Raw genomic sequence first — 26,663 nt, forward strand, 5'->3', positions numbered from 1 at the left:
AATGGGAGGCCTAATTGCAATGGTGCAAAGCTAGACATGTCCGGAGAAATCTACAATTAGGGTCCCAAGTGATTTTTAAAAGGCTAATAGTTTGAATTGGAAGGAAGAGGGTTCAAATGAGGACTGTGGTGCTGGGAGAGAAGTTTAATGGGAGGGGGTACATTTTTTTCTCTCTCCCTGGGCCAAATTTACCACCTTGGAGCTCTTCTTTACCCTGCAGAGAAACTGAACTGCTGTAGAGCAGGGACGTCATCCTCCTGTGGAAGCCGACATGCAGGTAAGGATCTGGCTATCCAAACTATCCCACTGAAGAGCTCAGCCGCGTCCAGGGCTCTGCAGAGGATGACAGAGCAGACTCTGGGGTAGCAGTGCACAGAAACTGGGCCGTGCCCCACTGCCGCTTATTCTGCCCTCTCGAGACCATTCTGCGATCATAGTTGAGGTCTACTGTCTCAAAATTCTCCAAGCCTTTCAGGAGCCCAGCTTTATCGACGCTTATACAGTTGCTGTGGCAGGGACTTCTTTGGCACCCCTGGACACTGTGTGGAAGTAATAAGTTTTGTCTGCATTTAGGAAGTGCTTTGCCAGCTTTCCTTAACAGTTACTGTGCTAGCTCAGGGTCTGGTACCTTTCGTTAGAACTAGCAACTGTTTACCTTAGGAAATATTTCTAAGGCTGTGCGCTTGGCACACTACTTATGCATACCTACAGGTGAAAGTAAAAGTCTTGTGCTAGCTTCAGCCATCCTAATTGTAAAGCCTTTGGCAAAAAGCCCAGCAGTTTTCAAAAACATGAGCTGGAAGCGTTTTGCACGTTATGAAATCTGCTCATACAATGTGCACAGAGAGTCAAGATTTGTGGTGCAAATAGTAGCATATTCCATCCTGGAGTATCTGACTCTGGGGTGTCAAACATGCGACCCTGGGATTGAATCCGGTCCCTGCCTCGAGAGAGCTTATCAGGTTCATGAGCCAGCCATGAGGCAACCCTCCCCTCTTCACTGCAGGCTTGCCAGTCCAGGTACCCACCCACCACCACACTCCCAATCTGGCCTGGTGAGCCATTCCCCCATGCCAGCGTGAGCTGGCGAGCTCACTGTGGGCTCATCAGCTGAGGCAGCCATACCTATCCACAGTGCTGACCACCTGCCCCAGTGCCATTCTGGGCTGACATGCCTGCCGCAGGCTCTCCACCTGAGACAGCTTGCTCCACCCCAGGGCCCAGCCCAACCAGGTTACATGTCATATCCAACCCTTGCAACAAATCACTTCAACACCCCTTATCTAGGTAGTAGTTCTGGATGCAAGAACTGTGTTTGGCACTGGACGCATAAGAAGAAAGGCTGGACACTGTTATGTTAGAAAACAATTTGTAACACCTGTATTGGAACAGGTAGGAAAATTAAGTAAGATGCAGTTTAAGGACCCAGCTTATGAGTGGTCCAATAAATAAATACCATTTTTAAAAATAATGCTGTTGTCCTGGCTTAGGGCTTGTTTCAATCCCTTCCCATTAAGTGGGTCTGGACACCCAGGATCATTCCCCCCACCCCACTGCCAAGAAAATCCCATGTCACAGAAGCAAAAACTAAAGACCTATTTTTACAAAATAAATGACTAAATAGGGTAATCTCATCTGTGCTGTCATGCTATGATGCCAGCATAGTAGATCTTCCATGTTGTTTGAAGTCTTAGGAATACTTATTTAGGAATACATCTTAGATGTATTTAGGAATACATCTTAGGAATACTTATTTTTTGGGGGACACAATCATCAACATACCGAATTTCATCATGGATCAAAATGAGATTTTGTAACTTTCTCAGCCCGGGAGGAATCATTTACATATTCTCTTCTGACAGGATTCAGAATGTTGCAGGCTCCAGGAAGTGGAACGAGAATGGCAAATCTGTTGTTAATATGCAAGAAATTCTGTTGGCTGCAGGACTTTGCATAATCGAGTTGCTTCTCCAGGCAGCCTGTCTGCCAGTGTTCTAAGAGCTTGTGTCAAGCTTTTTGAGGCACCGAACAGATCTCCCAAATACTGTAAAAGAACGGGGGTTGACTTTGATTGTAAAAAAAAAAAAAAGCTTCAAAAGATCGACCAGGCAATGCAGCAAGGAGACCTAACAAGTTGATTGTGAGGAAGTAGTTAAGATCGTATCGAAGGAAGATAAGCAGTGACTCAAAAGCGAGAAGTCTCTGGACAAATAAGCTGCTACAGTATAAGTATGTGGTGTTTTGGGAAAGCAGTTAAACAATTGGTCTAGGTGATAAAAATAGCTTTCAAAGTGATGGGAAAACATTTCCTAGTTTTCTCTTTTATTTTTTTTATTCTCTTGTTGCTTCCTTTTTATTTTATTTTTTTATTTTTCTCAAAGTTTTGCATCCATTTAACCGTACGTTTTTATTTTTCACTTGTTGTTTCTGAATCAAGCTGGAATAGCTTGCAAATTCATCCTAACAAATGTTCTTCTTGCTGCTTTCTCGCCTGTTCAAATTCTGTCCGCTCCTTCACTGTGCTGCTTGCTTTTTAAAATACCTTTTAAAAAATCTTGATACTAGTTGAAAAGAACCATTGTATCTTTTTGCCAAGATTTTATTTCTGCTTGAGTTTATCGTATCTCCATTTGTTATGAAATTGTTTTTTTCCCTCACATTCTTCTGCTTCCATGGGAGACATTAATGGGGATATTGGAGGATTTACTCCCCAATTTGGTGGGGGGCGGATCCACCTACTGAGGCGGTGCAGGGTTGCACCAGTGGATTTGTCCTTCCCACGGCACTTACCCTGGCAGAGGGGTAAATCCATGGTAAGCAGCAGCCGCAGCCCTCAACAGTTGCTGGATGCTGTGTTTTTATGACTCTATGGCAGGGTTGCCTGCCCCAGCACTGAGTTTTCCTTTTGGGAATTAAAACAATTCTTACATCCAGGTGCAGAACTAAAGATCTTCAGCTGCAGAGAGGGTTACTATGGAGCAAGATCGAACTAGAATTTTGAGGAAACATGCTCAGGATTGCATTGTCTCCCCCTAGGGATGCCAGCCTCCAGGTGGGACCTGGGAATCCTCCAGCATTACAGTTCATCTTCAGACTGCAGCGATCAATTCCCCTGGAGAAAATGGTGGCTTTGGAGGCTAGCCTCTATGGAATTTTGTCCTACCAAGGTTCCTCCCATCCACAGGCTCCACACATCTCCAGGAATTTCTTAGCCTAAAGTTGGCAACTCCATGTTCAGAAACCAGCTGTTCCACTGTTAAAACATACCAAGGTTGAAATCTATCCCCCAGTTGTATGGATGACATGGTATGAATTTGGGGTTGGTAACTTGTACTGATTTGGGCCCCAAAAGCCGCCCAAGTTCAGGTTTCCTGCTGAAACCAATGAGAGGCATGCACTTGAGTGGACAAGCTTTGGATTTGGCGCAACTGGAAGTTATTGAGAAGAGGGTTTGGGTACTGGGCAAAGGAACAATCCTTTTATGCCTTTTATTCAGGCCAGCCCAATGACACAAAACACTGTGCAAACTTTTGAGTAATATAGAACCCTTCATCAGGCAGATGCTACAAAGATTTTAAAAATGAAGGAGGAAAAAAGCAGATATGCCAGGTCCTGCTCTCAAGACCGTGTTATGGCAGCCTTTCATGTTGGACGCTCGTAGGCTTACAGTTTGATTGCTTTAGGTGTTAGATGATGGCAATTGCATTCTGGGAAGAAGAACCAAATAATGGAGGGTCATCATCTGATTTGATGAGAAAAAAAAACAATCCAGCAAGGTCTAAATGTAACCCTCTGTGAGAATCACAGTTCTCTTTGCTGCAGCCCATGAACAGGTCTGTGCTGCACCCTGCTGGCTGTGATGTGTTCCGAAGCCGCTGGACGGCTCTCAAATGCTTCCTGGGGTAATCTGAAATATACCCGCAGCCCTGTCAAGACACTGAAACCACTTCATCGCTCTGTACTAATTGGTGAATCTTAATGGGGCTCTATACCAGGCCCTATACCGCAATCCACAAATCTTGGTGCATCTGTCTGCAAAGTGCTGTCACGTCTCAGCTGACTTTACGGAAACCCTGAAGGTTTTTCAAGGTAAGAGATGTTCAGAGTGGTTTGCCGTTCCTCCCTCTGCGTCATCTGGTTCTGAGAGAACAGTCTGGCCCAAAGTCACCCAACAGGCTTTGGTGGAGGAGTGGGGAATTGAACCCAGTTCTCCAGATTAGAGTCTGCCACTCTTTAACTCCTATGCCATGCTGGCTCCTACACAAATCTTGGTGTCTGGGGAGACAGACAACTAGGATTTCAGCCAGCCCCTTCTTCCCACTGGCAATGACAGCCATCAAAGAAGAGTTGCTTTACACCAGTGGTGGCAAACCTATGGCATGGGTGCCAGAGGTGGCACTCAGAGCCCTCTCTGTGGGCACTCGCGCACAAAGTTCATCATGTGGGAGGGGGGTGGAAAATCACCCCCCCACACACACACATCTAGGCTGGCCTGGGCATGATTCTTTACCTGGGAGTAAGTTTGGTTGCTGGCAATGGGACTTGCTTCTGAGTAAACCCTCCTAGGATCGTGATTCACCCGTTGGAAACATTGCACAGTTGCTTCACTAAGCTTACTCCTGAGTAATGCGTGCCTCGGAGCCAACCGTTTTTTCTAAACTAAAACCTCAGTATTCAGGTTAAATTGCTGTGTTGGCACTTTGCGATAAACAAGTGGGTTTTGGGTTGCAATTTGGGCACTCGGTCTTGAAAAGGTTCGCCATCACTGCTTTACACGGTTCACCATATCCCAAAGATATCCCTTTATGGAGAAAATAGGAACCAAATCATACAGAGATGGCTGCCGAGTGGCTTCAGGCACACTTTAGCTTGGAGAAACTAACAAACCACTCTTTCCCCCAAATGCCCAGGGCATGGCCACCCCCAGTCAAAGCAGAACGTCAGGGCCTGGGTACAGATTTACCACTAAAGGTGGCAGCATATTAACAAAACTTTCTGCTGCATTGTGGCAAAAAGAAAAAAGAGGAGAAAGTCTAGGTGTCCACGTCCACTGACTTGGCTGCCTGCACTGAGAGACAGTTTTGAAGTTTGGGGCAGACCTTGGATGGAGAGGCTGGGAATGCACAGTAATATGGAAATATTATGTATGTTTTTACACATACATAACTTGGTTTCCAATCTGATCCCAACAGTGCAGGCAGGTAGGCAGTGAATCCTCCAGAAGAGTTTCAAGGGTCAGATGCTGGGAAGGGGCTGAGGAATTTTATTAGATACACATAGGTTATACAAACAAACAAACCCCTGTATTATTTGTAAACGGGAGGCATGTAGAACTTTAAAAGCAGACAGAAGTGTATCCCATCATACGCTTTTGTGGACTAGATCTGACTTTTTCAGATGCCGTAAGTAGACCCATGTTATAAACGGCATAGCAAGGATCCATTAATTGCATCTGAAGAAATGGGGCTCTAGTCCACAAAAGCATATGCTGGAATACACTTTTAAGTATTTAGAATGCCTCTTTCTTTCTGCAACAGATTAACTTGGCTACCCATCTGGAGAAAGAATTAAAATAACTGCAATGGACAGGTCGCTTTTTAAGAAGCAGCAAGACAGATAATTTCCATTCTGCTCTTTCCCAAAGAGCTCTGGGAACCTTGGATAGCTCCCCCTTCCTGCTTTACCCTCGTACCAGTCCTGTTATGAACCAGGTTAAAAAGACAGTTAAATAGTCCAAGTGCACAAGGGGGGGAAGGAGTTTGTGAGCCCCTTTAAAGAGTCTCCTTACAGGAGAGAAAGTGGGGGAGTATAAATCCAACTCTTATTTTTCTTTAGTGAGCTTCCTGGCACGGTGAGGGATTTCAACTCCCAGGTTTCAAAGATCCTTGCTCAGCTCTCTAACGGCTACACTGCAGTGCCTCTCAGTCACCGGTGAGATAAATCTGTCCATCACGAAGCTTGCTCAGTCTCCCGTTCTGCGAAGCGGGAAACAAACCGGCCTGCCTTGCAGGGTGGTTGTGACCAGTTCTCTGCCAGCACCCTTCTCCTCCATCACCAGGAGCCTTATAATGCCGCCTCTTCCTTCCAACGCTGCATTGGCGCGACCCCTTCCCAAATCCCATGAAAATTCCCCCTTCCCCAAAATTTCGGACCCACGTGGACATCTATGGGCCTCAGCTAAAGTCTCGCGAGACTATCGACGGCTTCGAGAAGGAAACGGGAACACTTATCAGCGGCGCTCCCATTGGCGCATCGCTGAATAGCAGCCGGGCGGAAACTTCGGCTCCTCGGCTTTTTGTTCCTCCTCGGATTGGTCAAGAGCGAATTCCCGTCGCAAACGCGAAGGGCGGGTGCCCAGGGATGGCTCTGGAGGGATCTTGGAGGTGAGGGAGGGCAGCCTTCGAAGCGCCGCTTTTGGCTGTCCCAGCCAGATCCTATTCTCCTTCCCCTCGTTAGCATAGTAATGGTTGTTGTGGGAAGGAGTGGCCGAAGCTTCCTGTGATGAGGCAGGAGGGCCATACAACCACCCCGCAAAGCAGGCCAGTTCGACTACTTCGTGTGGCAGTGGAAGAACCTGAGTGCTACATACTGTGAGTTCATGAGGGCTAACGGGACTGGGCTGATTGGGCTAGTTACAGTTTAGAAAGAGTCTGCAGGTTGGAGAAGGGATTCAAATGTTGCAAGCGGCTTGTCCCTGGTCCTGGAGCACCTGCCTTTTATGTGGAATGTCACGAGCACTTGTGCAGTTTCTTAGAGAATGAATAGGATTGAAAGAACGAATGTGGCCAGTGTTTTGTTCTTTAAATAAAGGCTTTCGTAGTTCATGACTGCTTTCGTAAACTGTTTTGGGTGTATGTTTTCAGATTAAAACCTTCCTTCCCCATTTGAGCACAGTGCCTGAACACTACTGCAGTTTAAAAAGCCGAGCAGAGCACTCTAGTCTAGGATATCTTTGCATGCTTAAGTGTCATTTTTCTCCTCATGGCATACTGTTCTGTATAGTCTGACAAGTACAGAGGGGGAAATCAGTTCCTGTATAAACTGTATCAAACCATCCCTGCACTGTTTTGTTTGTATATTTGGGAAAAGGAAAAGTGCACAAAACTGTCAATTTTGTATACTTTATATGAATAACCCACTCACTGCTTCCTTTGTCTGCCTTTAGCAGGATTTGTCTGAGGTGATGTGAATAAGGAAGGGGACCACCAGGCAGCCATGGAGCTTCCAAACTACAGCCAGCAGTTGCTTCAACAGCTGTACACTTTCTGCAAGGAGCAGCAATTCTGTGACTGTAGCATCCTGGTTGGGACATCCCATTTTCGGGCGCACAAGCTTGTGCTTGCAGCAGCCAGCCACTTGTTGAAATGCCTGCTGGAGAGCACGGATACAATCTCTATTGATGCTTCTGTGGTGGCCCCGGATGACTTTGCTCTGCTGCTAGAGATGATGTATACAGGCAGACTGCCTCTTGGGAAGCACAATTTCACCAAGGTAATCTCTGGGGCGGACAATCTGCAGATGTTTGGCGTGGCTGCCAGTTGCAAAACCCTCCTCAGAGACCTCCTGAGCTGCTCGGATCAAGATCACACAAGGCGGGACTTCTCCATTCAGACAATTGGCACATCTGGTGAAAACACTGCAATTTTTAGCTCTTCTCAGAGCCCAGTGTTGGATGCCAAGATTACACTAGACTCACAACACTCAGTAAGGGTTTCTTCTGGTTCGGCAGACTGTGTTAACCCTGTCAGGGTACAAGGACAGGACACAAATTCAGCCTACAATTATGAAGAAGCTGTGGGCCAGGAGACGCCGCTTCCCAGTTCTAGTAGTCAGGATTCTGCAATTTACCCAGGAGAGTCTGCTGAGGGACAGGGCTTCTGCAATGAAAAGAAGAGCACTGAGCTACTAGAAGAGAGGGGCATGGTTGAAGGGGCAGGTGAGATATTAACACAGTCTACTACTTATAAATTGTCATCTAATTTTACTTATTATTGTGCTGTCTGATGGCCCACTGAGACTAATCTGCTTTGTGTCTCTCTCAACAGCTCTTGGGGAAATTTGAGTTTGGCCTCTATTGTTTTTATCTGAAGCATGGCATCTCTTTTTGTAATCCTCATATAAAAATCTGCTGTCAAGGATCATGTTTTACTGCTGGCGTGTTTCCTTGTCTCTTAGCTAGATGGAATCTTGAGGCCTATGGGAAGAATCTCTTGAGACGACACCGAGCTGCTCTTGCCAAATTTGTTGTCAGCCCCCAGATGTTGCAGAAAGGGCTCGCTGCAGTGCAGCATCTAGGAGCTGGAAACCAAGAGGTAAGAAGGGATGAGTGTCAGCATGCCTGGTCTGGTCAAGCCAGGAGGTTCTGGCTTTTGTGATTGTGAAGAACCTCTTGAAGAGACAATCATTGGAAGCCCTATAAGGTCTGCATACAGCTTTAGTATTCATATGATTATTTTTTGAGCCCTTGTAGAGTCTGTCCTGCAGGGAAACTTGTCTACCCAGATATTGTTTATGCAGCACCATCAATGTTACATGGAACTAAGCCAAAAAAGATCCCTGCCCCAAAGAGCTAGCAGTATCAATGTTGGCAGCGTGGGAAGAATCAGTGACACAAGATAAATGTGTACAATGGATAGGTCTTGGGCTACACTTAAGGCATGATAACCTGGGGGTTCAGTCCAGAGGTGGCTTTCAAGCAAGAAGATGCAGCTTCAGGGATTGAGATCTCAGTGGAAGACCTTTTAAGGGTCAAGGTAGCTAAGAAGGCCATCAGAAAATTGCTTCCTTACTGGGTTCCTGTCTGTTTTGAAGCAGATGGAGAAGATTGCAACAGGTGAAGCCAGGTCTGGGGTGCTCACTGCGTTGGCCTCTGCAGCCCTGGATGAACAGACTCTTTCAGCAACAGCCATTTGGCAGGTGCTGCTGGTGCTGCAAGATCAGGTGCCACCTCTGAAACGGTTCCTCGAGGAGGTGCAGAAGGAGGCTGATGCTGACCTCTTCTTCCAAACCGGTGAGTGTGACGATACCAGGCAGAGGGTCTTCCACAGTCAGCTTCCACAGTTGCTTGCCCCTGAAACGAGCCCCAGGAAAGTCTGTATTCCAAAGCAGGATGGAGGCTTAAGGAGCAGTTCCCATGGCAGCATGATGCTTTGCACATCCTTTATTCATTTACTTGATTCCTCTGCCTGTCCTTCAAAGCAGTCAGGGTGGCATACACAGTCCGCAGCCTACGTGCAATTGTGCCACTTCAACCAGTCCACAAAATTCATCCTGCTCCTTGGCCTCTGGCAACTCGATTCACCCCCTCCCTTGAACTTCTGATCCTTTGCTGGAGCACAGATTTTGCAGCCTGGAGAAACTGGAAAGCATCAAAATCTGAGCTTTCAGGGAAATGACACAATAGATGATTCTGTGCTTTGTTGGATGCTGATGCATAGCATGCAGTCGACGGGTCAAACCATGTTTGGTGAACATCAACCGCACTGTTCCCATTGTGCAGGGTCCTTGACTGAAGGGGAAGGAGGTGTGGCTAATGTCCAGCAAAAGCCAATGGGAAAGGAGTCCCAGCTTGAAGCCCTGGGCCAAGAAGAAAAAGGTCAGAAGGCTGAGCTGCCCGAGGGTGCTGCCCCAAAGAGGAACTTTACCTGTAAGGCCTGTAGGAAGAGCTTCCGCTTCTACTGCCGACTCCAAGCGCATGAGAAACACTGTTGTGTCCAGGTGCAGGCACCTCTCAGGACCTGCAGTGAAATAGGAGCTTCCAAGAAGGAGCTTGAAAAGTGCCCCTTGAAGACTCCCGGCTCTGCCTCCCGGAGGAAGATGAAAAAGCACCTCCCTGTGGCTTGCGATATCTGCGGCCGAGAATTTGCTCATGCTTCAGGTACTGCTGGTACTGGTTTAGTTCAGTCTCTTGCACTTTGTGATTCTGTACTGTTTGAGGCCACAAAGAAAACAAAAGGCAGTGGTCGAGGTGCTCTGGCCAATTGGCCATGTTGGCAGGGGTTGGTGGGAATTGTAGTCCATGAACATCTGGAGCACCATAGGTTGGCCACCCCTACCGTAGAGGCTCTCCCTAAATCCTTTTGCCACATTATGCTTTTCTGCTGCCAACGTGGTGTAGTGGTTAAGAGTGGTGGACTCTAATCTGGAGAACTGCATTGTTTTCCCCTCTCCTCCACATGAGTGATGGACTTGAATTTGGTGACCAGGTTTGCTTCCCTGGTCCTCCACATGAAGCCTGCTGGGTGACCCTGGGCTAGTCACAATTCTCTCAGAACTCTCTCAGCCCCACTTACCTCCCATTGTGGGGAGGGGAAAAAAAAGAAAGGCGATTGTAAGACCCTTCGAGTCTCATTATGCTTGAGAAAAGTGGGGTCTAAATCCAAAGTCCTCGTCTTCCCCACCCCAGGGATGCAGTACCACAAACTGACAGAGCACTTCGATGAGAAGCCGTTCTCCTGTGACGAGTGCGGAGCCAAATTCGCCGCCAACTCCACGCTGAAGAACCACCGGCGCCTGCACTCCGGGGATCGGCCCTTCGTCTGCAAGCACTGCCAGACCTCTTTCTCACAGGCTTCAGCCCTTGCCTACCATACCAAAAAGAAGCATGCAGAGGGTATGTTTTTATGTATGTGTTTTCAAGACTTGTAGCCTGCTTTTTCCTTGCTGGCTGAGAACTTTATGGCTGAAATCAAACACAGCCAAGGCCTCTAGGGTGTGGAACTCAGCCCTAGATAACTTAGTTGTTTGGTAGCTTTCTGCCATCAGCCGCGATGACTCTCTTTGCAGGGAAGATGTACGCCTGCCAGTACTGCGCCGCAGTCTTTGCGCAGTCTATTGAGCTGTCCCGTCACGTGCGCACCCACACCGGAGACAAGCCCTACGTTTGCAGGGAATGCGGGAAGGGCTTTCGACAAGCAAATGGGCTCTCCGTCCATCTGCGTACTTTTCACAGTGAGTAGCTTGAGCTGCCCCCGTAGAGTGAGGATTGCCAGCTAGGGTGCCCTGCAGAGAGGGATAAAATCAGGAGGGCCTGGAACTATGGCTTAAGAAGGAGAAAAAGATCACTGTAAATATTTGGCCAGCACATTTGATGCACAAGGCTGGTTATACATCATTATATTTATTTCTTCCCTCCCAATCAGCTCAGGCTGGAAGGCATCACCTGTCATTACTTATACGTTTTAAAGTCTGTCTTTCTTGGGCATGAAGGCTAGTGTAGTGGTTAAGAGTTGTGAACTCTAATCTGGAGAACTGGGTTTGATTCCCCGTTCCTCCATGTGAGTAGTGGACTTTTTTCTGGTGAGCCAGTTTTACCCCCCACTCTTCCACATGAAGCCTGATGGGTGACCTTGGGCTAGCCACAGCTCTCTCAAAACTCTCTCAGCCTCACCTATCTCACAAGGGTGTCTGTTGTGGGGAGATGAAGGGAAGGAGTTTGTAAGCTATTTTGAGACTCTTCAGAGTTGAGAAAAGTGGGGTATAAGTCCAAACTCTTCTTCTACTCTTCTAAAGTGCTGTTAAGTCAGAGCCAGCGTGGTAACCCTGTAGGGTTTTCAAGGCAAGAGATGGACAAAGATGTTTGCCATTGCCTGCCTCTGTGTAGCAAACCTGAATTTCCTTGGTGGCCTCCCATCCAAGTACTAGCCAAGACTGACTGATATGAGATGTGATCTGGCTAGCCAGGGCCATCAAGGTCAGGGTATGGAGGCTAGTAACCTAAGAAAGATGAAAGCCAAGAAGCTGATTGTATACAAAATCATCTCTGCCTCTGTGTTCTTCCTCAGTCACTTCTGCTCAACCTTGTTTGTTTCTTTAGATATTTGAATCCACTGAAGACCCAAGCTGGCTTATAATATTGTTCCCCTCCACCAGTTCCTAGTAACTACACAACACTGTTGACATGAGGGTAAAATGAGGACGGAAAACACCTAGTATGCTTCCATGAAGATGGGTGGAATTGAAAACATAATATAGAAGAACGAGACTATCTAGAACCCCCAGCCTTTAGACTCTATCATCAGGCTGCCCGCCCAGCCTAGAATGAGGCCAAGTTTTGGGTATTGGAACCTGCATTCCACCAGCTTCTGGTTTCTATCCTGCTGCCCCTTAGCTTCAAAGCCATTGGAAGTTGAAGCTAAATTACTGCATTTTAATGTTTGTGTACCGGAGCCTTGTTGTACCTAGTTGGGCCAGTACTGTGATCCTTGTTTTGCAAATTGAGAGTGGGCTGAGGGAAAATAACTTTTCTCAGGCCCTTTAATGAATTGGGGAGTGAGGTGGCCTTCAGACTGGAAATACACCTGTCTTTTGCAGCTGTGCTACTGTAGTATAAGCTTAGGACAGTCCCTAGCAGTAGTAGCTTGAAGGAAAATCCGTTCTGTGTGAATGGTAACCCTCTCCCCTCTCCGTGGCACACAGGCATGGATGATCCCTACGACTGCAAGAAGTGCCAGATGAGCTTCGCCACGCTGCAGGAGCACCGCAAGCACATCCACACAGCCCACTCCAGGGAGTACCACCCATGCGCAACCTGTGGGAAAGTCTTCAGCGCACCATCCCTGCTGGAGCGCCACACGGTCACCCACATTGGAGGGAAGCCCTTCAGATGCGAGATATGTGACAAAGCTTATCAGGTATGCCATACGAAACAGCCAGTGGTTCCTTCTGTTTCTTCTCCTTATTTTGGAGTTGCTCCCACTGGGCCTTGGAAGGCAGTTTGAATGAACCATGATGCCGGATCGGATGGACCACAGGTCAAATCCAGCAGGGCTTTTGTGTGCTTATACACCTTACCGTGGTAACCAGAATTTGTTTGCTCTCTGCAGCAGCTGTCAGGGTTGTGGTACCACAACCGGACCCATCACCCAGATGTCTTCGCAGCCCAGAACCACCGGTCTTCCAAGTTCTCCTCATTACAGTGTAGCTCTTGTGATAAAACTTTTCTCAGTACCGTAGCCTACAGAAACCATGCCAAGGAAGAACATGCAGGTAAGGACAGAGAAGTGGCAAGTTAAGCATGTGTAAGGAAGGGAATGGCCCCGGCTAGCCGGATCTCATCAGAAATTTATGCGGAAGCTAAGTAAGGTCAGCCCTGGTTAGTACGTGGAAGTGAGACCGCCAAGGAAGTCCCAACCTGGCTTAGCTTTTGAGATTTATTATCTATTTATTTAAAACATTTATTAGCTGCCTTTCTCCTTTGGGGAATCCACGGCAACTTAACAGTATAAATAAAACTATGATTAAAAAACTCAATATAAACAATATGAATAAAACAGCAACGATAAAAACACAGAGAAGGTCACCATTTAAAAACTCCAGGTGGGACTGCCAGTAAATAAAAGCTGAATGTCAAATGCAGTCGTACATAAAACGTGTCTTCAGCTGTCTCCTGAAAAATTGACAGCAAGGGGGGGCAGGTAACTTCCCAGGAGAGGTGGTCCCATAAAGCACTCTCTCCTGTCCACAAGAGATCTGACGAGACTAGCCTATACCATCCTGCGTTCCTCCCTGCGACAGTGCATTTGTTACAAGTGGGTTTGTAGAAACACGCCCCCAGTGCTGAAAGCAGAAGCGCAGGCATGTGTGGCTGTTCAGGAAATCTGTTTGGGTTAACTCGGTCCCACTATGGTTTGGTGGTCAGCAAGGGATGGTGGCTGTCCAACCGTCTTTGTCTCAGAACTGTGTGTGGCTTTTGTCTCCTTCAGATGTGGTGTTCCATGAGTGTGAGCAGTGCGGGGGGTTCTTCCCCACCCTGGGTTTGTTGCGGGGTCATATGAAGCGTCAACATCCGGGTGAGCATCCCCTTCCCCTGTGACCCGCTTCCACGCTCTCCTTTGAACGGTTCCAAACTCATGGAAGCACTGTCTTTGCCGTAGGGTCTCAGGCATTCCTCTGTCCACACTGCTCGGCTTCCTTCCACCTCCAGGAGACGCTCCAGCACCACGTTGCCACGGAACATGCCACTCCAGCAGAACCGTCCCTCAGCTGTGGGCTGTGTGGAGAACTGTTTTCTGGGCAGGGGCAGCTAGAAGAACACAGTGGGACTGAGCACCCCAAAGTAGTTTTTGCAGGTTCACAAATCCCTGCAGCCCATATAGTGCAAGTAAGTATTGTTTCTTCCAAAGAGGGTTGTGATCTGCCCCAGGCTGTTGCGGGTTCTTCCGCCAATCCTCCCTCACATACTTTCCACCGTTTTTCATTCCATTTATTTTATGCGCATGGAGAGGTGCATTTATAAACAACGTAATATCTAAAGTACCTGTATACAAAATTCAATTTACCGTTTTATAAAGATTACCTAAAGTTTAAAATATATGGAATTGTACCAATACGATTTAGGAAATGATGCCATTAAATACCAGAGACAAAAAAATTTGCGACTTCCAAAGTCACACTTGGATCAGAGGCTGATTCCGCATGGGCCAAAAACAGCGGTGTGAAAACAGTATAAACCCTTTTACACCATTTTCACACCATTTTCACACTGCTGTTTTTGGCCCATGTGGAATCAGCCAGAGTCTGCTCATAACTTGGCTACAAGTTCTACTGCAGGGCTCCATATTTGGATATAACCTTCTCTCCCTCCTTCATACCCCCCCCCCCCTTCCTTGCAGCTTGCTAAAAGTCCCCTCTTCAGCTGAGAAACATTTACCTGGCCTCTGTGTTTACCTGCAAAGGGCATATTCTGTCTCAGGCTTGTGGGTGGGGTGTTGAGCATTATGGGATAGAAAGGGCAAGAGGCTAGAAAGGAACAGGCTCTCCTCAAAGGTAGAAGTGTTCTATGTGTCCTTAAGTGGATTGGTGGAGAACCTGATTTGGGCACAGCATTTTAGATCACTGTCCCTTCTCCTGATTTGTTTTTAGTCCTTTCCCATTTCTTATCATTGATTTTTCTGAAAAATATTGGTTTCAGGTGGGATTTCAGGTCTCTGCTCCTGGACCAAAATGCTTCTGTTTTGTGGCTTATCCTTCCTCCAGAGAGCTCAGGCTGGTGTGCTTCAGGTTATCCATTTTATTCTTCTGCCTTTGAGATGTTTAGACGTGAGAGACACAGCTGCCGCCACAAAGCAGAGTAGGAGCTTGAGTCCCAATCTTCCAATCTCTGGCAAGACGAACCGGTTATGTTCATTTTCATTCCCTTTCAGGTGATTGAAGCCCCAGAGCAGGTGATTGCTCTCACAGAGTCAGAGCTCAGCAGCTCCCATGTGTTTCTGACACTGCCGGATGCCCAAGCATGCCAAGGTAGAACGGAGCTGGTGACGGTGACCATGGAAGAACTACTGGATGAGAAAGTCACTCTGATTTGCAAAGAAGTTGAGTGAGGGAGGACCTAAAAACGCATCTAAAAAGCTGCCTTTGTCCAGAGGAATCTAGAAATGGGCTGAAACTGGGCAGGTGTTTGCTGTAGAGCCGACCTAGGCTGTGCGGAAACTGGTCTGGAAATATGGTAGGAAAGGAAGGGGCCAGAGGATCTAATGAGGAGTAACACCAGCAATTCCCCTTGAAGCAGCACCAGCATTCCCCTGGTCAGAATCAAATGCTGGATGGTTTTCTCTATCAGCCAGTTCGGCCAGTCTTGTCTGAACATGTCGCCATCTTCAAGGTTCAGATGGGCAAAGGAAGTCACATTGTGGGTCCCACATGCCTGTTCTCTCGGTCCTGCCTTCAACTTTCCCCTTTAAGCTACTGCGTGTACCCAAAAGTGTGTAAAGCACCTTAAGGGAAAACATGTCGGCTCAGATTCAGGAGCTTGAGCACCAGAGGAAATGGCAGAGTGGGCCGGTTGGAGGAGCTTGGCAAGTCTAATGATACCACCAAGAGAAAGAGTTCAAGTTAGTCCTTCAGAGAACTTCCACAGCTGTATCCCAGCCACCTGTGCCTTCTGTATGATCTCCATCATTGGACTTCTTCCAGGACAGCGTTTCCATGTCAACTGTTTTGGGGGAAGCTCCAGTGTGAAAATACAAGGATGTTCCAGGAATGTGAGTCCTTTAAGACATTATTGTTGAAATTTGAAGTAATCAATAATCGGGAAACATACAAGAGCAGCCCGTGCTCCAGCAGTGAACAGAGATATTGATAAATCAGATGCAGCCATCTGATCAGACTGAACTTTTTGACTGTGTAATTTCAATCATGACTCTGATTTTTTTTTTTTAAATTGAGATGCCAAATTCTGTCTACCTCATTCAAGACACGTGGAGCGGCTCATAAACTGAACTGCCGTCCTTTGTGATGCTCTTGAGTACTGATGCAAGTCCAGAAGCACCTTAGAGACCGTGAAGATTTTTAATGTATGTGTTTTTGAGAGTCTAAGCCCCCTTCATCAGATACTCTTGAAAGCTCATACCCCAAAAATCTCGTAAGTACTACCGGACTGGCATCTCACTGTTCTCCTGCAAACTAACACAGCTATCCTTTGAAGCTGGTTTCTTTGACAATCCTAAAACCCTGATCCCCTTTCCTCTGCACAACACCTCACAATCTGAGTCCTCTTGTCCCACCTGTGTAACTGGATGAAAGGATCCATTGCTAGGTTTTCATGATTTCTGCAGGTTTCTGCAGCCTGATCCATCTCACCTTTCCGAACCTGGAATTTCAAAACATGTTAATGAGGAAGAAGACAGAAGATCAGCCTGCCACTTGCGAGAGCTACAGCAACTTCAAATATTGAAAGAACTTTCTCCTGATTGCTTTTTCTAGGGGTCTGTTGGTATGGGTGACCTGGGAATTTAAAGTATCTCTGGAAAAGAGCTGTCCTGTCCCTTTCACCTGGGAGAGGATCCACCTCTCCTACAAGCTGGCTGTAGAGAAAAGAGACCCGGTTCTCAGTTTTCCCCCTGGCAACCACCTGGGATGTGCTGGGCAGAAGGAGAAATGTGCACACCTTTGCAGTTGTCAGGGTCAAAGTGGTCCTAACCCCATCATCCCCTGCCAACCGCACAGGTAAGCATTCTTCCATCTGTCCACATGCTCATAGGCATTCTAATATTCAGAGCAACCACCAAACACTTTCCAACATCTGCCCTGCTGCCTTCATGTTGTTAAGTGAAAAGCTTATCCAAGTCTTTTTAGGGAAATTATAAGGACTCAGCAGCCACTGAAACCTTTAATTTCTCATTAAGTCTTCAACATATCCAGTATTCCATTAGAAGACCCTAAACTACAAACTGTGAACCTGTGTTTTGTACTAAGCAGACTGCTGGAGAGTTCTGGTGAACAGGAAAGCTTGTTAGCTGCTCTGTGATATGTTGATCAGCCCTGATTAAAAAAGAATTTCATGAGCGTTGAGATTCCGGGTTTTTTTTTCTAAGGCTGCCTACAGTTTTGCCCGGTGTTGTTTCCTGATCTGGCCAAAGGATGGCAGCAGATGGTTGTTCAAACTATTGGAATTCCAGCTACACGTGGCCTGCCCTTGAAACTGCCAGCTGCTGCGATTGGCTGCAGTTTGTTCTCATCACAGGTTGCGTGGCAGAACTTTGACCCCAAAGGTTAGGCTCAGCCAGGGGTTCTGACTAGAGTGCAATCCAGCTTGCAAAGTAAGGATCACATATACAGATTTTTGTTTTCTTTGCACACCATCTCTCCCTCTACAAAGAAGGGACAGAGAAAGATCCTTCAGTCCTTCTGGGTTTCGTATCAACTGGGCCTTCTCTTTTTTCCTCCCAGTTCTGTTTATTACTGCACATTAAGACACCACTGGATGAAGCTCTGAGCCAACCCACGATGATGCATTGCAGCAAATTGGATTAGTTAAAGTGAAAACTACGCTAGACCATTGCATCATCTTGGATTTTCTAGCTGAGAAATACACCCACCGAACACGGGGAAAACTGTATACAGTATTTCTCGATCTAAAAGGAGCGTTTGATTCAATACCGTGTAATGCTTGTTGGCGGAAGCTATCACAAGCATCCCCTTTCCCACTGAAAGATGTAAGCATGGTCAGTGGCACAAGAGAGGACCAGACTTCTGCAGTAGAAAATGATGTGCCTTTATGCACACAAGACTGAATATTTTTCCCTTTGCAATGACAACCAGCAGATATAGGCAAGCCCCACATGAGCATAGAATATGTCCATGTCAGTTAAGGGTACCTGAAACCACAAAACATATTGCTATATTGTCCAAGATTCAGTGGCAGGCGAGTCCAACAAATTCTACCATTGTTACAAGAATGCACTGGTCAGATGAAAGAAAATTCAGATTTCTCCTATCAGATATAAAAGCTGAAATAACAAAAGTGGCTGAGTTTTTAGCATATGTTGCTGTACAACAGAACCTAAATCAGTGTACTGTACTACTTTTGTATTTATACTGATTTTATATGTTTCTCTGTTATGCCATTAAAGGTATTTGTTGTCGCATTGCAGCGGTTTTCTTTCCAGTTCAGAACAGACCAAAGTCTCTTTCGCCCCTTTTCTCTGATGTAACAGTAGAGGCTGAGGGACTAGTTTGTCTAGTTTGACCTTGTGTCCCACGAATTCAGAAGACCAGTCCTAAGAGACACCTTACGATAGATGGCCACCAAGAAAAGGTGGCAAAGTAATTTGTAGAACTGAATGCCACAAATATGTGGTGACAGCCACTAATTTAGCAGGTTTTCAGAATAACAAGTAGAAATTCAAAGAACAGGCCTCGTGAAAGCTTTTCCAGAACCAGTGATTGAATCCAGTACGTTTAAAGAGGGGTCTCTCACATACTGGAGGTGGACAAAATGGGAGACCACTGTGGAACTTTCCAGAAGTGTCGGGCTGGCAACCCAAAATGCTGGAACAGACATACTTAACTTAATCCAACAAGATGTTTGTTACAAAGAGGACCAAATGTTTGTTTCAAAGAGGACCAAATTTGTATTTATTTGTAAGAGCTGTTCTTTCAAAAAATTCAAAATGTCTTGTTAGAAAAACATTCTCAACTGGGAAATGTGAATTACTGATCTTAACCGAAACACTGTTCTTCTTTGGCCAACATACAAGCAATCCCCCACCCCCTTTCTTCTTAAAAAAAATAAAGATATTGTGTGTGGTTGCTGCAAAGCGAATTTTCAATCAGCTGGAGCTAATGCTTCCTTCTGAGAAAGGATTATGGAGATCCTGAAAAGGAGGTTTCCAAGAAACAGAGCAATAAGTCCGAATCCGAGTGAAGGAAATAATGAAATGTCTGCCTCTTGGCAAGCAATTCAGCCAAGGCAAAAATGAAAGGGGAGAAATGAATACTCAGTCGCAGGCGGTTTCGTAGGAGAGCGACACAAAGAGGCATTTGCAGTGAATGTGGACCGTCTCCTCTGGACGGATGGGACATCGCGATGGTAGAGGACATCAGCTATGCAAGCCCACAGGCCGATCCCCATCCTAAAAATGTTTTCTTACAGAGAAACAAAGCAGAACCTTCACTGTTCAGAGCAATTTATGTGCAAATGCACCTTACCGGCAAAGGGACAGAAGGAGAGATTTGTAGCGTCTATTCCAGTTGAGTCCCCCCTTCCCCAGAATTAAATGTTTGGGAACACTTTTGGTTCCCACCCAATCTGTAAAAGTGTGGGAAGCACTCCCCCTCCCCAATAAAACAACTTACAATACAGGAGCTATCTGGCTAACATCCAGTAGAGTGACTGCTGGACTACAGGAAGACAATATTCTGGATTTCCCTGTACTGAAAGGCTCTCTTTAACAAAAGCCATTTCTCCCCCCAGACTGATTTACTGCCACGCAAAATGCCCTTTCCTATCAATGGTTTTCTATGCTTACTGTGGTATCAGAAGAAGGGTTTGGATTTATATCCCCCCTTTCTCTCCTGTAAGGAGACTCAAAGGGGCTTACAATCTCCCTTCCCTCCTCCACACAACAAACACCCTGTGAGGTGGGTGGGGCTGAGAGAGCTCCGAAGAATTTTGTCTAGCCCAAGGTCACCCAGCTGGCATGTGTTGGAGTACACAAGTAAATCTGGTTCACCAGGTAAGCCTCCACAGCTCAAGTGGCAGCAAGGAATCAAACCTAGTTCTCCAGATTAGAGTGCACCTTCTCTTAACTACTACACCATGCTGGCTCTCCTCTTTTCAAGGGGGTTGAAGGACTGAATGTTACAAATCTGACTAGATCCAGTTATTTACTAATACATGGATCAACTAAGTAGATTTTTTAATGGGATTCATAACCTGCCTTTGAAAAGATCAATTCAATCTAACTATACCTGCTTATTACCATACCTCCAATGTCAGGGACAGCCATCAGCATTGCCTGGTTTGTTTGTTTTTTGTTCAATGGCACAGCAAGACAAGGGAACCAAAACATTTGTTTAAAAACAGGTAAATGTACATTTAACGTGTAGCCCTCAATAACTGGAATTTGTCCTAATTGACTACGGGTTGGATCCTGCCTAAAATTTCCATGCATGCAAGTGTGATTGTTTGCACGCATGTGATTTTTAACCAATGCACCTCTCCCCAACTACCTCCCAACTTGTTCCTGGAAGTCCCATCTCCCAAGAGCAGCATTTCAAGGAGGCATGGAAGTCAGACTTCTGCAGATGGAATTCCTTCCATCCGTGGAAATGTTAGGGGAGATCTAACCCTGGACCCAGTCTCGATCTCTTGACAGCTTTAGCTGAGCTGTATTAAAGCTTGTGTCCCACCTAGGAGTTATTTTAAGAGTAAATCATAACACCAGCAGCAGTAAGGAACATAAATTACATGTGACAAGCAAGAGAAACCAGCCTCCTCCGGGCAACAGAGACAATAGTAATGACAATATTTCATGTTACGGGAAATGAAGCGATAAGCAATTCTAGGCTTTTGTTTAGAAAGCTGCTAAAGGGGTTCCTTTTAGGGACACCAGGAGCTCAAGCTATCGTTAAAAGCATCAAAGGCTGGTTGGTGCTGTCTGCTACTTGGGTGTTGTCTGCTACTGGGTATACCTCCAACTTCTTGGGCAGGGGCTGGAAAGAAAGGCTTTGGCAGCTATGACAGTCGGTGGTGAAGGAAACTAACCTTGAAACATGGAGCCTCTTCAAAAAGTTCTGAGCCTCAAACTATATTAGTCCTTTGCAAGTTCTCCCTCACCCCCTTTGAATAGGTACTTAATTGCTTAATTCCTATAAGAATTCTGGGTTCATATATAAAGACTATCAGAATGACGAATGGCATAACACACCACTACATTTTATTTGTGAAAAGGCAGTTTATTAAAAGTTATTGACATGACCAAATACGTACAGTGCTGATTTCTCTTTCCTGTTTGTGGATTATTTTCTCTTTGCAAATAACCTTCCTTGTTTTACATTTTGTAGGCTCACGTGTGGGGTTCTGGACTCACAGTTGTTATTCAAAATTCATATTTAAACATCTAAAATCAAAAAGCTTGTTTTAAGATTAGGAGGGATTCAACTGGTGAAAAAGGATAGCCCAGGTAGCCCAACCTTGTCAGATCTCAGAAGTTAAGCAGGGCCAACCCTGGTTTGATGGGAGACCACCAAGGAAGTCCCAGCTGCCACCAAGATGTTTATACAATTAACAAGGATGGCTCAACAATTAACCAAGGTAACTTCTGTCACAATGTAGCTCTATTACAGTAACATTCTTTCTAACAAAGGACTCTAGTGACAGCAACCTTTTTGGCTAATAAGGTTTCCTTTTCACATGACTCACAACTAGACATTTCACATTCCAATGAGGTAACCAAGACCACCTCTAATTTGCCTCATCCCTGCCCCAAGACTTCTTTTCCTCATTTGGAGGAGTACCCAGCTGCTGGGATCTCCCTCTGCTGGACTTCCTGCCAGTCTTTGGTGGTGGATTCTCCTTCCTCTTCCCAAACGTGGGGAAATTGAATCTTTTTTTTTAACCATCAAGTCACAGCTGGCTTATGGTGACCTCGTGGGGTAGCAAAGCAGGAGACATTGAGAGATGCTTTGCCACTGCCGGCCTCTGCGTAGCAACCATAGTCTTTCTTGGTGACCTCCCATTCCAGTGCTAACCAAGGCTGACCCTGCTTAGCGTTTGAGATCTGGTGGGATTGGCCTAGCTTGGGCCAACCGGGTCAGGGTGATTGTGGTTAGAATGTAGATTTTGTAGACATATTATTCATATTATGAGACCTCTGTGCCTTAAAGATTGGATTGTTGCTTCCTGATGCCGGAAAAACGACATTGTTCCCGCTGTAAGACATAATTATGTAAGTGTTATTAGGTTTTAGATTTTCCTGCAGATAAGATTCTGGATGTTTTTGCGTTTCACGCAGTTTATGGTCTGATGACGGCTGGAAGATAACTGTCTGTAAAACAGCTCCAGAAACAAAAGTGGGCGAGCCTTTTTCCAGCTTTGGCACCTGATTCCTTCCACGATTCATTCGGTACCAAACTTGCTGAACTCAAAGCGCCAGATGGAAACCTTTTAATTGCAAGGTTGCATAAAATAAGTACTTGCTCTTGCGTGTGTGCGTGTGCTTGTGGGAGCTGGTTTGACATGACATTTGAAAATATTATGAGAATGCAGATTTCCTGGCGAGGTGCTGGCTGTGGAAATGAATGCAGTTCTTGGATGGCTGCAGGGTGGGATCTGCAGACAGTCTGGGGTTTTGTAAATCAGCCGGGGATGTGGGTGCTCTTCCTTTGAAACTGAACCCAAATTTTGACCTGATGTGGCTTGGATGGTAATTCTATTGGACAGATGCAATGCCCCTGATGTTGAAGATCACAGTGGTTCTTGGTGCTGATCAAAATTTAACACTGTTGGGGCCTAGCTGGAGAGGGTGTGTAAGAATTCACAATGTAAGTTGGGCTCTGTCAGTGTGGTGTAGAGCAGGTGCACTCTAATCTGGAGAATGGGGTTTGATTCCCTGCTCTGCCACTTGAACTGTGGAGGCTTATCTGGTGAATTAGATTAGCTTGTGCACTCCAACACATGCCAGCTGGGTGACCTTGGGCTTGGGTCACAGTTCTTTGGAACTCTCTCAGCCCTACCCACCTCACAAGGTGTTTGTTGTGAGGGGGGAAGGGAAAAGAGTTGGTAAGCCCCTTTGAGTCTCCTTACAGGAGAGAAAGGGGGGATATGAATCCAACTCTTCTTCTACTGCAGCTTCTACTGCTGCTGCTGCTGCTGCTGCTGCTGCTGTTTTCCAGGCAGAGCCAGGAGACTGGGTGCCTGGTATTTAGATCAGAGTTGGCCAGTCCATCCACTCCACAAAAGTGGTGATGTTCATGCCGCTATTCTCTCATGCCCCTGGAAGAGCTCTTTGAGACCTGAGCATCTGGAATCCCAAACATTTTCTGGGCCTAGCCTCAGCTGATGAGGCTCCTAGCCAAGTAATAAGCAGGTGTATTGCAGCAGAATCAATCAATAAATTTATCTCTTCATCTCTTAGATACCCAGTCAGAAACTTCAAGCAATAAAAAGCCCTGGCACATCTCTTTAATTGTTTCCAAAGTTCCAAAGGGGAAAAAAATTGCCTGTCTTTGTATTTTCAAGTTTGAATGTGCCTAGTCCTTATTCATTGAAATTTAGTCTTGGCAGTGTCTGTCAGATCAGAGCAACCGTGTGTTCTGGGGAATCCTGTGTGCAGGTACCGAAGAGATAGCAATCAAGTTGCCTCCTGGGTTGATTTCAGAGGTTTTGTCTTGCATCATAATGTTGGCAACAACGGCAAGGTTTACATGTGGATAGCGTTACTGTTGTCCTCTTTCACTGCCCCAGAGTATGCCTTTTCTGAAATTCCGATTCATTAGCAGTGAATGGGGTCTTTGCCGCAGATTTCAGTAGGAGTTGCACTACACACGCCAGAAAATAGACCTCTGCCTTCTTAATGTTTCTAGTGGCAATGACAGTTACCCATGTTTCCTGCATCTTGCTGATGCCAACCCACTTAGCAATAGCTTTGCTTTCATCGCTGATACTGCGACATGATTGGTGAGAATAGGCCACACGCCTTCCTGACGTTCATATACTATCTTCTTCCAATGTACTGAACCTTGTTGTTGGATGTAGCAATGACTAATGCAGGGGTATCAAAGGCAGTCACCCCCACCCCACTGCGGGTTCGCCAGTCCAGGCACCCCTTACCCAACGCCTTTCTGGGGCCAGCCAAGGCAGCCCCACCCCCAGCACAGCCTGACTAAGTCACATTTATGTCATATCCAGCCTTTAACAAATTAGTTTGATACCTCTGGTCTAATGTGTGAAAGAACTGAGAAGAAGACCCAGCAGGGGGCAGACAAATGGTTAGTGAGTTAGGGTTAGTGAGAGCCAGCGTGGTGTAATGGTTAAGAGCAGGTGGATTCTAATCTGGAGAACTGGGTTTGATACTCTCCACCTGAGTGACGGAGGCTTATCTGGTGAACCAGATGTGTTTTTGCACTCCTACTTTCCTGCTGGGTGACCTTGGGGTAGTCACAGTTCTCTCTGAATTCTCTCAGCCCCACCTACCTCACCAGGTGTCTGTTGTGGGGAGAGGAAGGGAAAGGAGGTTGTAAGCCACCTTGAGCCTCCTTACATGAGAGAAAGGTGGGCTATACATCCAAACTCTTCTGCTGCTTCTTCTTTTTCTTTAAGATTAGTGACCCTCCATCTTTCTTTGACATCTCTTATTTGTCCTTACACTGATACTCTTAGGTCTAATATTATGTTTCTTCTCAGAGGTTAGTGTGAGAAATTGTTCCTAGTAGAAAGGGAGCAGCATCCTATCTTTCTCTTCTTTCCTATCCCAAATGTAATTCCCTAAGAAACATTTACCTCTTACCCTTTTTAATCGGTGCATTAAACCGCTTCTCCGCTCAGTAAAACCCAACACTTGTTGCTTTGTGAAAGGAGACAGCAAGATTGCTCTGAGACAGTTTGTTCCGAATCTTCAGTACAGTCCGAATCTTCCAAATCTTCAGTACAGTCCGAATCTTCAGTACAATGTGCTGGCAACAATGTGTAAAAACCTCTGTATGAAGCTCAGCTCCATTCCTTTCCCTGGATTTCTGAGCCAAGGAGATGTGTAAATTCAGCTCTGATTGTCATCTCGGTACTCTCACAGGATGGGACGCACCGGAGACTAACTTAATTGCCGTGCCGAGGCTGTTCGTGCACCAGCCTGCCGGAAAAACCTGCAAGACCACTTCTGGGTTTAATTGGAGGCTCTTCCATCTTTGTAAGAGGCCTGCCAGATGCGAGAGGCAGGGGATGGCGGCCTCTCCCTGTCCCGGAGGTGGCAGGAGAACAGCCAGAGAGCAGCACAGCAGGTGTTCCTGTAAATCCTCTGCCTTCAAGGGATCAGAAAATGCTAGAACTGATATGAAATGAGCTCCCCCCCCCCCATTTTGCCTAAAGGGAAAGGTAAAGATAAAAAACTCCCCAAATAATTGCTGGAAGAGCTCTATGGAAATGAGGAATGTGTGTTTATTTGTTTGTCTGTTTATTAGTCTTGTATGCAGCCCTTCTCCAACAGGTTCAGGGCAGCACACAACATTTTGAATGCATGACCAAATGTTACGTAACTGATATAATACATTTAAAAACAATATAAAGACATTGTCGAATGCTTTGGCCCCTTCTGCACACGCAAAATAATGTGTTTTCAAACCACTTTCACAACTGTTTGCAAGTGGATTTTGCTATCCCGCAGAGCTTCAAAGAGCACTGAAAGCAGTTTGAAAGTGCATTATTCTGCATGTACGGAATGAGCCTTTGATCCTCTGAAGATGCCAGATGCAGGCGAAATGTCAGGAGAAAATGCTACTGGAACACGGCCATACAGCCCGGAAACCCCACAACACCCCAATATAAATACATTTAAAAGCATTACAATCATTCAACACACTTAAAAATATTAAAATCTTCTAACTTTATGGCACCTGGAAAGCTATTTCAACCATATGCCTGGTGGAACAACTTTGTCTTATAATCCTTGCGGAACTGCATCAAGTCCCCCAGGGGACTTTTGCAGGGGAGTTCAGAGGATCTGTAAAATGTAACAACTTCTAGCACTTCTGAACCTCACCAGATCAGCAAGAACAAATGGCATGATAAATCTAAATTTGCCTCCCGGTCACTATCGGAAAGGATCAGGGTGGATGAAGGATGGATCACAAGGGAACTTTTAAACTAATTATCTACCTAGCTATCTAGCAATCTATCTGGCTGTGAAATGAACATGGTGATGTCTCCCAGCTTAGCACTTGGCTTTGGATCTTGCAAAGGCTAGCTGTCAGAAACGTGAGCATTTCTCCATGCCCTCATAAACTTTACTGCTAGCAAAACTTCATTCCTCTATCTGAGGTAATACATCTGGGGTGAAGCTCTTTCATAACTGGGAACTATTTGGGCTGGACATAACACAGTTCAATCCACACAATGGACTGTGTTTGATCATCTTGTCATTTTTCTTCCACATTTTCTAGAGGCATTAAAGAAATTTGCTAGTCAAATTCAGATGTGAAGTTGCCTGGGGGGAAAATTCCCATCTATTGATGGGATCTAGTTGCTTCAGCTGTGTTATTAGTTCAGTTAACTTGACTGCATCATGTTTCTGGAATCAATTCAAGTTGCTATTTTTGACCACTGATTGACCACCACAGCCATGTATCTGAAAGACCCTCCTTCCTTTTGCATATGTGAAATTTGGTAACAATTCGGTGTCCTATCCATTCCCCTATATTTTTAATCCTTTAAAAGCAGGATTTTTACAGGT

General features: G+C 45.9%; 1 protein-coding gene across 4 annotated transcripts; it reads left to right on the top strand.

The window, feature by feature from the left end:
• The first annotated feature begins 6,322 nt into the window (after positions 1–6,322).
• On the top strand, positions 6,323–18,365 carry LOC125446072 (zinc finger and BTB domain-containing protein 40-like). 4 transcript variants are annotated; one of them, XM_048519585.1, is made up of 12 exons: positions 6,323–6,383; positions 7,169–7,936; positions 8,176–8,312; positions 8,812–9,010; positions 9,500–9,877; positions 10,406–10,612; positions 10,786–10,950; positions 12,418–12,632; positions 12,825–12,987; positions 13,704–13,790; positions 13,875–14,101; positions 15,144–18,365. In XM_048519585.1, the coding sequence occupies exons 2-12, from the start codon at positions 7,216–7,218 to the stop codon at positions 15,318–15,320; spliced, it is 2,676 nt and encodes an 891-aa protein (XP_048375542.1). In that variant the 5' UTR covers positions 6,323–6,383; positions 7,169–7,215; the 3' UTR covers positions 15,321–18,365. The 4 variants fall into 4 exon arrangements, with proteins under 4 accessions (XP_048375542.1, XP_048375541.1, XP_048375540.1 ...); XM_048519584.1 differs by having other exon boundaries at positions 6,329–6,590; positions 7,166–7,936; XM_048519583.1 differs by having other exon boundaries at positions 6,329–6,590.
• Positions 18,366–26,663: the final 8,298 nt, after the last annotated feature.

Source organism: Sphaerodactylus townsendi, linkage group LG16 (genome assembly GCF_021028975.2).
Source record: "Sphaerodactylus townsendi isolate TG3544 linkage group LG16, MPM_Stown_v2.3, whole genome shotgun sequence".
NCBI lineage: Eukaryota > Metazoa > Chordata > Lepidosauria > Squamata > Sphaerodactylidae > Sphaerodactylus > Sphaerodactylus townsendi.